General features: G+C 42.8%; 1 protein-coding gene across 1 annotated transcript in view; it reads right to left on the bottom strand.

Moving 5' to 3' along the window:
* The window catches only part of ahrra (aryl-hydrocarbon receptor repressor a), a 59,217-nt gene that overhangs the window by 10,294 nt on the left and 36,369 nt on the right, over window positions 1-12,554 (bottom strand). The window contains exons 4-5 of the mRNA XM_034108344.2: window positions 5,601-5,719; window positions 970-1,059 (exon numbers count right to left, since the gene is read on the bottom strand). Coding sequence (XP_033964235.1) covers window positions 970-1,059; window positions 5,601-5,719 — 209 coding nt within the window. The remainder of the gene's footprint in view (window positions 1-969; window positions 1,060-5,600; window positions 5,720-12,554) is intronic.

The following is a 12,554-nucleotide window of genomic DNA, read 5'->3' as shown; positions in this document are numbered from 1 at the left end:
ACACACACACACACACACACACACACACACACACACACACACACACACACACACACACACACACACACACAGAGAGTTCTTCACCTTCCTGTGGCCTCTTAGCTGTTAGCGAGCCCTCTAGATTGAGAATTATGAAGCAGCAGACTGAAAGAGATACTTTCACTCTATATCATTAGCCGTAGGATGAAAGAAAAGAAAATAGAGAGATTGGTTGGAGGTACAACTTGTGAGTATGGGCCGTGTGAGAGGCTACCAACTCCAACGGTGATGATCTGTTTGATTAAAAATAGCTCAACATTTTGGGAAATGAGCTTGTTTGTTTTTCTTGCCAAGAGTCAGCTGGGAAGATAAATACCACTCTCATGTCTGTATTGTAAATATGTAGACCTGGTTAGCTTAGCTCAGCATAAAGACCAGAAACAAGGGGCTACATCTCCAAAGGGAACACCATTCACCTATCCTAGCATCTCTAAAGCTCGCTAATGAACTCGTTTTTTTATGTCTCATGGGTTTAATCCGTACAAAAACACAATTGTTGCATGGTTACAGTACGTGCCAGATTTTGTCTTTGCAGAGACACTAATCTCCCGGAGCTAGGGAACTTTAGAGATGCAGTAGATGGATTTTGTTACAGTTGAACAGAGCCAGATTAGCTGTTCTTTCCACTTCTTGTGAGCATTATCAATCTTCTCATCTTGGCAAATAGCAAACATATTGTTTCTTGTGAGATGTCGAAATTCCTGGAATAGTTTGATGGATTCAGTTTACCTTGACCTAAGGCAGGAGTCCATTTATCGACTGAAAATGTGTGCTTGTAATGTGAGCAGTTGAGTAATAAGTGAGGAACTGAAAACAGAGGATTCTTTTTGGTGGAAGAGGACACTGTTTACGAGTCTGTGTGCTGACATGTTCATCATAGAGTATATCAAACCTTCATTATACAGCATCTAAAATATGAAGGAGACTTACCTGATGAAATCCCAGATAGTCCACGATGGTTGAAGAGGCGTAAAATACCATCCCATCACTGCTCACCACCAAGGCAAAGCCTGTAAGAGACTACACACACACACACACACACACACACACACACACACACACACACACACACACACACACACACACACACACACACACACACACACACACACACACACACACACACACACACACACACACACACACACACACACACACACACACACACACACACACACACACACACACACACACACACCACACACACACACACACACACACACACACACACACACACACACACACACACACACACACACACACACACACACAGAGAGAGAGAGAGGAATAAGTGGTGACTCAGAGCAATACATGCAGTAAACAAACACAACCAACAGTTGTTTTAATCGGTGCAGTTTTTGCAAAGCTGACTTTAGAGAGCATGATTGCACCGAGCCGTGACACACTGCAACAAGTCCAATATTTTTTATTTAAGACTCAACTGACTACAGTCAATGCCGTTTCTCTCCAAGCAAACTTTTATCCAATTGGACCATTTTATAGCACAATGTTGAATTTATATCTTACCATAACTCTCAGAAGGGCAAATAAGAAAACAAAAAATAACTGTAATAATGCGGCACACTGTAAAAGGATTGAAAGACAGATGGTATGTAACTAAGTGGGAGAAATAGAGCTGGCAGATTTGTAATGCAAAATATTGTTCTCAACTTTGATTATTAAGTCTGTTTGACAGGTAACATCATTTGCTTTGCGATCCCAAACACTGTGATTAAAAGCAGCAAAGCTCCAGACCGCGTTCCCACTTTCCCTCTTGTCACACACAAGGGGGTGTTTGGCCGACACGGCTTACGGAAACAAGTGTTGATTAAAAGGAACATTTAAATAAATAACGTAACTCGCTTCAGTCAAATAAGGAGTGATGGACAGCGGGAGATTGTGGCTAAAGTGTGAACAAATAAAGGAAAGGGAGAGGTGGACGAGGGGGAGAGCTCTTTCAGTGTGTGTGCGTGTGTGTGTGTGTGTGTGTGTGTGTGTGTGTGTGTGTGTGTGTGTGTGTATGTGTGTGTGTGTGTGTCCACTGCTGTGATAGCGTGACAACTGCAAGGCTACTTGACTTGCGCGACTGCTGCTGCCAGAGTCTGTCATCTCTATTTTACTGCGAGACTATGCAGGTCTTTCCCTCGCGGGTGTGTGTGTGTGTGTGTGTGTGGTGTATATCCCCGTGGCGTCTAAATTCACACTCGCTCCCTCCGAACACTGATCTGATTGCTTTAGCTAGCAGTGTAATGCTCTCTGCGCATGCTCCATCCGAACTACATAACACATTCCGATACCTGTGAGCACAGCGATTGTTCCCAGAGGTGCTTGAGTCGTACTGTGACAAAGCAACGGGACTACGACATGACAATATGTGGATGGGCAGGAGAGGGGAAGATGACTCAGGTTCTTGGGCAGATACAGATGTTGTTTGACAAGTTCAACTGCCACATGTTCGTGACATCCATGTGGAGGGCGACCCCCCACAGACACACAGCTTTCTGCCGTAAGCCCTCAGAAATAAACAGTATTAGGCAACAAAAGACATGCAGCACCTTTTGGACGGCTCTGACGCTTTTGATATGGACATGAGGTATCAACATAGATTAATATTGTCTCCAATATTCTCAATATATTAGTCAGTTGGGGCTTTACAAACATCTGGTAACAGAATGTTTTGGAAAATCAAATATTTTTATGAAAACACTGCTTTATGTCTTAATCCAACATGTCAACGCGGGGAGTATGAAAAAGCTTTTTTTAAATGACTCAGTTATCTGTGATTCTGACAATTTGTCCAAACAATGGACTAAAAAAGACCTTAATGATTTAAGGACATAAACAAAGGCCAACATTTACATGTTGAGTTTATTTAGGTTTTTTCAGAGTTCACCTTTATCCTTTGCTCTACAAAGCCACTGAAATGCCACAGTAAATGTATGCAACCCAATTTCTTTGACATTTGTATTCCTCTGGAACGAAAAAGCCTTGGACTTGAGCCCTGAAAAAGTGTGTTAAGGCAAAAACTATATTTCGTAGGATGATTATTGTAATAGCTTTCAAAATTGAAAATCTTAGCAATTATATTATAGATGAATACAGTGGATTTATTTTTGACGTGTCCAAAACTATAATGGGATCTTTTAGTTTGGAATAGGACAGGCAAAATGTCTATCAGCTATACTTCTTTCCTTTATATAACAACCAGGCATAAAACCATGACATATATATATATATTGAATTAATATTGGCTGCATTGTACTGCAAACTGTTTTTGTGTGTTTTCCCGATACATATTTCCCTTTCTCTCCTGCATACTGAAGCCACTTTAGGTAATGGAAACAGGCACCTGCTGCTGGCCTGCTCCACCACATATCTGCATCCACTACACCCCCGGCTCCCATAACCACCCCTGGGAGACAGAAGCTTTGACTTACATATCTTAAGAGGTGCTTTGCACGCACAGCCCAAAATAAAATATTGGTTCGCTAGATTTGGAAGCAAGTGAGAGGAGAGTTTGGATTGGGGGGGGGGGGGGGGCTTGTCTCATTGTTTCTGGCTGTCAGAGGGAGATGAAAGCAGAGATGATGGGGTCATGACAAACATAGAGACCCTCTGCCATCAGGAACACACTCACATCCTACACGCACTGACTGAGGTTAGAATAATAGGGGTACGGATATTTTGAATGATATTTATGAAAGTTGGATATCAGCCAATGAGGGAAACCACACTCACACATTAGAAACACATTACAGTGAGTCTTCCTATCAGTTGGTAAGTCCAGGGCTTTGGCCAAGTGATGGACTACATCAGGTCTCTCATCTGTACTCGTCAGTATTCAAAAATGTTTTATGATTCTTTTGTTGACATACCAACTAAGGCACTTTAACCAAGCATTTAAATAATCCATATTTGATGTAATTCATGGTGTTTTAACTTTTTCGTAAAACAGTTTTTTTAATCCGTAGGTCTTTGGAGTTTAAGTCTCTTCATTTAAATACATTTATACTGTACTTTAAATATATACAATAAATGATATGTTGAACATTCCTATTGGTCAACACTTGCCCACACAAACATGCACACATACTATAACTCGCACATACAAATATATGCAATCCACACACAGTCACACACACACACACACACACACACACACACACACACACACACACACACACACACACACACACACACACACACACACACACACACACACACACACACACACACACACACACACACACACACACACACACACACACACACACACACACACACACACACACACACACACACACACACACACACACACACACACACACACACACACACACACACACACACACACACACACACACACACACACACACACACACACACCTCTTCTGGGTCCCATCACCAGTAACTCACAGTTAGCTGTGAGGCCCGCTGCAGGTTGAGTCACGCAACGGGAGGCAGCACATCACTACGCTCAATCTATCCTTTTGTTACACGCCCCATTGAGACAACCTAACACGTTAACAGAAGCATCAGTGGATCAGCTCCACACTGAGTGTGAGCACTCGTTGTTGGCAGCAGATCAGTCACTTGTTGTTCGACAGATAGCCATTAGGATATTGAGCGTGTAGCAATGGTATGATGCTAAAGCGATTCCCATGGAGCATGCTGCTGTGTTTGTCCGATTATGACCTTCTGTCTGCTCTCATGCCTTTCCAGGAATTAAACAAAAAATGTAAACTATATTCAAAAACATAAATGTGTCTATGAAAAAAAACACCTAGAAATGACTTGTCAACACTTATTAAATATGTGTCTAAATCTGATTAAAGCTCAGTGGTCAACTGACAAAAAACAAATCTCCCATTTGCTCTGATTACTGTTGACAGGCTTGGTGTGCTCTTCTCACTCTCTTCTACACACACACACACACACACACACACACACACACACACACACACACACACACACACACACACACACACACACACACACACACACACACACACACACACACACACACACACACACACACACACACACACACACACACACACACACACACACACACACACACACACACACACACACACACACACACACACACACACACACACACACACACACACACACACACACACACACACACACACACACACACACACACACACACACACACACACACACTTCACTTCACTTCACTGGCTGCTCAAGCCGGCAGCATGTGTGAGTCCCCACCTCCTCCATCAGCTCTGACACTCCCGTCTCACCCTGGTGTCACGCAACACCACAGCTCCGCAAAGGAGGTCAGGGCAAAGGGCGAAGGGCACACACGCATTCAAATAAAACCTTTCCTCCCCTCGTTCCCAATTCACACTCACTTACTCACACTCAGACACAATTGGTCTCCTGATTGGTGTGTATACAAAAGATCGAAAATATCATCGAAAGGCGACGTCAATCATATCGCTAGCACTATGGTTCTACTGTACTCAGTTACTTTAAAAAGGCAGACACAGAATTGCACACACAAAGACAAAAGCCATGTGGATTCTTACTTCCAAGAGGAGGCTGCTTTCATGGATGGTGGTGCCCGGTAGAGTGCTGTCTTTCCTGGGTTCAGGGTTAGAGGACGCTGTGCTGATACTTTGCTTCCTGGAGGGCTTCTCATTGTTCCCTATAAAAGAATAAAATAAACCGGTCAATTGGCTTAAAGAGTGACTTGTTTGTGTTGAAACAATGAACCGCAATCAGTTTTTCAGTCAGTGCAAATAAAAGAGCAGCCACAAGCATAAACTGTTTTTATTAACCTTATACAAGCAGGGATATGTGCTGATATATGCTGGGAAGTTATATCAAGCACACCTAATACAGAGTCCTGTCAACACAGGAAAGTTGAGTATGATAACAACAATGTCTAAACGTATACTCGTCAATTCTCTCATAACCTTTATGATATGGCAGTAAGAGAATTGGACCGGCACTCGGACATGTGGCCGACACATTAACTGTAACACCAGGTTTTAGTCTGTGTGCTGGGGCTAAGACCAAACATTAGAGGATTTCACGACTTTACAGGATTCTCCCCACACGATATAGCAACACGCACATGTAAAGCTCACTAAGAGGGTGAGCACAGCATTTTGGTGCGTTTTGGGATGATCTTTAAAATTGACTTATTCAAACTGAAAAAAGGGTCTGCATAAATAAATATAATGCTGTTAAGATGGGCTTCATCCGCAAAACAGTGAAAGCTTTCTAGGTCCAACTTTCTGGGCCGAGTCTGACCTCTTTGTGGAGCAGTCCAGAACAAAGGAACATTCTTCTTTGAATTTCAAAGACAGGTCCTCTAAAGAGTCCTTCAACGCTAGATGAAGATTACTTAATTTTACTATAGTTAAATCTAATATAAAGAATTGTATCCTAAGCTCTTTGCACACTGCACCGCAATTCACAGCCCACCTGCTCTATTGTGCCATCTGAAATATAGAGTAGAGTAAGTCACGCTCCATCTATTACTTTACATATGCTGTGCTCTTTCCGTGCAGAGTAAGCACTACCTACTATCATGCCAGAGTGTGTACACGTGCAATTAGCCTACACGACTGTGGCGTGCAGAACTGTCACATGTGCATCGGTGACGTGTGCGTTGCGTGTTGGATGCATATTTGCGTGTTGGATGCATGTTTGCGTGTTGCTCTTATGGGTGTGCTGTCAGGGGGCATGTGGCTCACTACCAGAGATCAGGCCTTTTTTCTCCATCACTCATTGTAGCAGGCAGAGATTAGGCACGCAACACACACACACCACTGCCTCATTACGAAAAACTATCTAAGTATGTATGCATGTATCTTCCGATGCTTCGTATAGTCCCCACCCCCATCGGATAACCCCATTACGGCTTCCCCTACCTCCCCCTTTAACCTTCTACCATCTCCTATCCCCTTGTCCGTCCATCCCTCCCCCCATCAACCCTTCACCTACCCTCCTCCTCTTCCTCATATCTCCGCCCCTTCTTTGTTTCAATCGGCATCGAAAGCCACGATTTCGTGATGCTGAAAGAGTTCCCCTTCTCTTAAAGCCACTCCGAATCACGCGATGCCCCCGTTTCATTTCCCATCCACACATTTCCTCTGGATTAACTTTTTAATCACTTTTTTTCCAGCAGTACCTACATCCGTTTTATTCAACCTATGAGCGAAAATAAAGGCTGCAATGTGTTCCTCTGCTTAAAATCAGGGTACGGGTTGATGACTACACTGACAGGCAGCTTAGTAAACTCATAAAGGCCAATCATAACGTTAAGTATTTTGTCATCACCTCCGCTAGGTGCAAACACACACAAATAAACAGACTCAGACAACAACACACAACCATTCTCTTCCATTACTGCAATATCATCCAACCGGTGGAAACTAATGCAGAGGCTAATAAACCTCTTTACTTTCCTCCTGCAACGCCTCATGTATTTTTGTTTTCTCTCTTACGGCAGCTTTTGGAGAGGATGCAGCGTCAGGAAAGACAAACAGACGGGATGATTAATTATCGGCACAGGCACTTCCCCTGCCGACAGTACGGCCTTTATTCATCCCCGCTCGTGTCTTCGGGTTTGCTTTTCTTTGCCTCTACTTTCTCCCTCTCTCTCTGGCCCATAAAGGAAAACAGAGTAGGTAATGGTGAGGCGTTTATGTGCTCTGCGTAAAGACAGGGTGTTAAGTAAAAAGTGACAAGAAGCGGGATGTAGATGCTGCCAAAGGGTGAGGCTGAAAGTGTCTAGCTCCTTCTGCCGGCCAGGTCTGTCTTTCCACTTCCACTGAGAACACGAAAGGTTAGGACCACCCGCCAAACATTCAATCTGCACAATGCCTTGGATGAGGGACTATGGAGCGTGTGATGACATGAGTTGGGTTTGAGTCGTTGAAATGAAGAGATAATCTGATGTTACAAAAAGGGATTGAGATGGAATTAAATAGAAAACAGGAGAAAAGTCTTAAAGACTGCTTGTAAATAAACGTGATAGGAAAGTTATGTGGCTGAATTATTACATCAAGTGTTCCTGTTAGGGTTGTCCCTCATTTACAAAACTTCCGCTGGTGCTTGTGGTCAGAGACTAGGAATGAGCACATGAGAAAAAAAGTGTGTGAGTGTATCTAAGTGTGAGTTTAGGACACATTCCACATCAATCAGGAGTTTATTCTTGCAACCGCTAGGGGGTGAGGTGGCCCTTAGGCATATGGATTGTGTAGAGCACAGTCTGGGTGTGTTCTTCTGATTTCAACACTGTCTCCTTTAAAGCCACTTCCTCCCACTGCACTGATAACAGCCAAAAAAGAGAAATGTGAAGAGAAAGAAGAAACCTCCATATGGAGAGAGAGCGCTGAAAGGGGGGTCTCTGTGGACCTGTAGTGTCACCGACATGCTTTTATTCTGAGGATAATGGAGATCAAACACAAAGGAATGTCTCACAAAATGAAAAGTAATTAATATTTCAATACAGTCCTGTACATTTGATTTAGAGTTGGCATGGCATGACATTATGTTGCAGAGCACTGCTGAAAAGTGTTGCATGACTCGGAGCGCTTTATAAATCGTGAGTACAAGAGTAGCATGCGTTTTGAACCGAATGGTAGGTGATACTCCAGGCCCATTCTTCAGATCATGCTCCTATCCAGAACAATGTGCAGCGGGGGGGCAGGTAAGTGTTCATACATGGCTGCTCATAGTCACAACACCAGCTGCTGCACGGGACCTCTCCACCTGCATGCATACTCCAAATCCATTCAAACAGGTGGTTATGCTGCTTTATCTTTTTACTATTTCTACACATTTCATCGCTCATACCCTGCCAAGTCATTTATGGAAAAAACCTCCAAAAATATGAAGCACTGTTGAAGCTACCAAACCATAAATTAGTATTAATTTAGTTAGTATTAGTATTATATAAAGTAGTTGTCATTAGCTCCACATTGACCAAATATAACAGTCAAATGTGTCTTATGCATTAGTCAAATTAAGTTACACTTGCAAGTGCTATTTTACTGCATTGTGAAATACATTTATTTTATACTACATCCATAGTTTTATTCAAGCAACACTTTTGAAACTTGACTTTTTTTCCTTAATACTTTTTTCATCAATGGAAAATCCAAACTTATAGGAGAAATGTATATATTTTCTATTAAATGTCTAACATGTCTGAGTGACACATCCATGCTCTCGTTCTGCCTGATTTCAGCCATCTTTTGGCAGCTGATCCTCTGCTGTGTGTTCGGCTTGTAAAGAGCTCCGGACTTGAACATGTGAACACTGTGCAGCACAGCAGCCCCTCCCCTCCCACAAGGCTTGCGTGAGTAGAGAAAACTGTGTGTGTGTGCATATGTGTGTGTTGAGGTTGGGTTGGCTTACAGCCACTTCCTTTGCCTATTCCCGCCCCCTTTCCTCAGCGCTCTTCTTGTCTGTCTCTCTCTCTCTCTCTCCGCAGGCACAGGAAATCCACAGCAGAGAGAGCAGCACCATCACACACACACACACACACACACACACACACACACACACACACACACACACACACACACACACACACACACACACACCACACACACACACACACACACACACACACACACACACACACACACACACACACACACACACACACACACACACACACACACACACACACACACACACACACACACACACACACAGAGAGAGAGAGAGAGAGGAGAGAGGAGAGAGAGAGAGAGGAGAGAGAGAGCAAGAGAGAGAGAAGCTGGCTGATCAAGGGCTGGTTGTCACGCGAGCGAGCCGTCTGTCAATCTCCCCCCCCTTCCTCCTGACAGGGTGCTGGCGGCTGGCCAAGGCCTTGCGTGCAAGCCGGCCAGCCACATTAGCCCATAAAGAATTTCATAATAGCAACAGCTGTTAAATATTGATGACTGCTGGCAAGCGCTCAATGGTGCTTCGCAAAAAGGTTAAGCCTGCGCTGTAATGGAAGCTAATACTTCATTATGCCACAGATCAAATGTCCGGATCTCGGCCTGTCCAAATCCAACTCGTACCATTACAACTTTTTTCTTGTTTTTGCAATGTGGCAGAGAAGGGGATTCACTGAAAGAAAGTTTAAAGCACTTTCATAGTTTTGTTTGAAGACAAACAGGAGCTTTTGTTTAACTCTGTTCCAGTTGGTGGATATATAAAGAATGCATTAAACTACAATCATCAATAAACCTTGATACAAACGTTGAATCGGTGTATAATCTTTCTGATTCTGTTTTGGATGAGATTGTTTTGTTTCCACTCTGACATATAAGATTACATTTCAAGGGATTGACAGCAGGGATTTAGAGCAATTCCCTTTGCCTGTGAACAAAACAACATGTACAAAAATGCTTTTCTTGGAATCACAAATATGTGTCTTTCAGAGGAGATTATAACGTGAGTGAGAGATTTAGTTTGAAGGGGGTGTGTATGTGGAGTTGCTAGGGGAAGTCTATCTCTAGAAAAAAAACCTTGAGAAGAACAAAACAATCGCCTTGGTACTGATGTAAAGGGGAAGTGATATTATGACAAAGCAAATGAGATCACATAGATCGGCGGTAAACTCAATTGTTTCCACTTCTCTGTTTTGGTTGGCAAGCAGACACACAAGTCGTCACCATGCTGTAAAAGAGTGATACGTCTCCACACGTGAGCCCTCGGACAAAACAAAACAGACTTGTATGGCAACTGCTCCACAGTGTACTGCTAACTGTATGTGGCTTGACTTCATAAAAGAGGCGCCATGCACTCTCTGCATACACAACGCTGGAGGAGTTTTACAGCGATCATAATATGAAAGTAATCTAATTGCTTCTATAAATAGAGAACATGACTGATTGTGGAGCACATGTTTAATGTGAGCACGATGTTTGTCGGTTGAGAAAACGTTTTTTTCCTGATGAACCTGTTTAAGGAGCATGCAGACTGAGCTTAAAAGGCTGTCTCAACACTCCAAAATCTGCCTTGTCAAGCCACGGGAGAATTAACCCTCAACATAAGGCCGTAGTGCAATATTTATACAGACAATTAGAAAAACTAACAGAATGCAAATGGACGCAGGCCCAAGGAGAATGTGCTTCAGCCTGAAATGATGTGCTCTCCACTCACAGGCCGCATTCAGGCATGAGTTGCGTGAGACGGGCCAGTTACGCAGGAAAGCTTTTCATTTGACTGTACCCAAATGAAGGCAACAGTGTATTTTCTAATTGAAGACAACAAGACGCTGCAGATTTCCTGCCAATGCCAAGGACCTGATCCTCAGTCTGCTCAGCGGAGGTGAGCTGAGGATACTCAGTCCCGCATGAGTCACATATAACCCTGCCTGGAGGGAGAACGGCAACACACGTGGACAAACTCTGAAGCTCGCACAACCAAACACACATAATGGGAGTATATTTGCAGGAGAGGAGGGGAAACGCCATTGTTAGGCCTGCTTTCCACTCTCTTCAGCTTGTCTCATTTGCTATCTGTTTATCTCAAACCCCCTCTAATTGCCTCATTCAAATAGAGACATAAAACATTTCATTTTGGGGACATACTTGGACTTTTGTAGGAAAAGTAAAGACGCAAAGGGTACGCTTTTCTACATTATTGGCGTATATTATAGTAGTTTTCAGCCTACTGTGAAATGAATAGTAACAATTTATACATTTCTAATAGAAAAGATGTATGAAATCTTTAGAGTGTAACGCTCTTCTCTGAGACAAACTAAAGACATCATCCCTTGCATGCATGTATGCGTGGTGACTCTATAAATAGTTTCCCCCTGGATCCCTGCTTTGATGAGGATTGCTTGTTGCTCTCTCAAGGAGCTGGCGGTTAATAAAAGTTGCATTCAGGAACCCCACCTGGCCACAATAAAGCACCAGCCATCTATTGCTGTACTCACACAATCTCAATTTTTACAGCAGTCAAGATTCAAGAGCTCCAAAATTAACGTACACAGCATGTTCTCTTAAACTGTAAAGTGTATTTGCTAGTTGCTGTAAAGTCCCTCTCACTGATTCTGAGTTTAATTAGAGATACATTTGAAATGAAAACCTTTCATGCTTTATAAACAAACATAATCTTGAAACAGATGTGCTTTAAGAGGTGAATGTTGTAAATTGGTTAAATATGTTTGGAATTGCAGGGAAAGGGGTTTAAGCTGCAGAGGAGGGGCCATTATCTGTTGGTAGTTCCTCAAATTGATTTATTTAGGTGCAGGCCTAGTCAAAAAACTCTAAAGTAAGTAAACCAAATAAAAATCTCGACCATTAATGTACTGCAGAACACAGGGCTGTTGGTTCAAAATGTATAAAATAAACAAAGTGTTTACTATATAGCCCACTCATTTTTACCACTGAGCTCCTGCTTACTGATGCTGAAAGAGGAACATGTTAACAACAACTGCGGGAGTAATTATTAGTTTTCAGTGTGTCTGCATTCCTGCGTGACACGAAAAAATAAGTTTACAGTCTGAAGTACCACAT

The sequence above is a fragment of the Pseudochaenichthys georgianus genome, chromosome 20 (assembly GCF_902827115.2).
Source record: "Pseudochaenichthys georgianus chromosome 20, fPseGeo1.2, whole genome shotgun sequence".
In the NCBI taxonomy this organism is placed as follows: Eukaryota; Metazoa; Chordata; class Actinopteri; order Perciformes; family Channichthyidae; genus Pseudochaenichthys; species Pseudochaenichthys georgianus.
The sequence above is the reverse complement of the archived record's forward strand: the minus strand, read 5'-3'. Positions and strand labels throughout refer to the sequence as shown.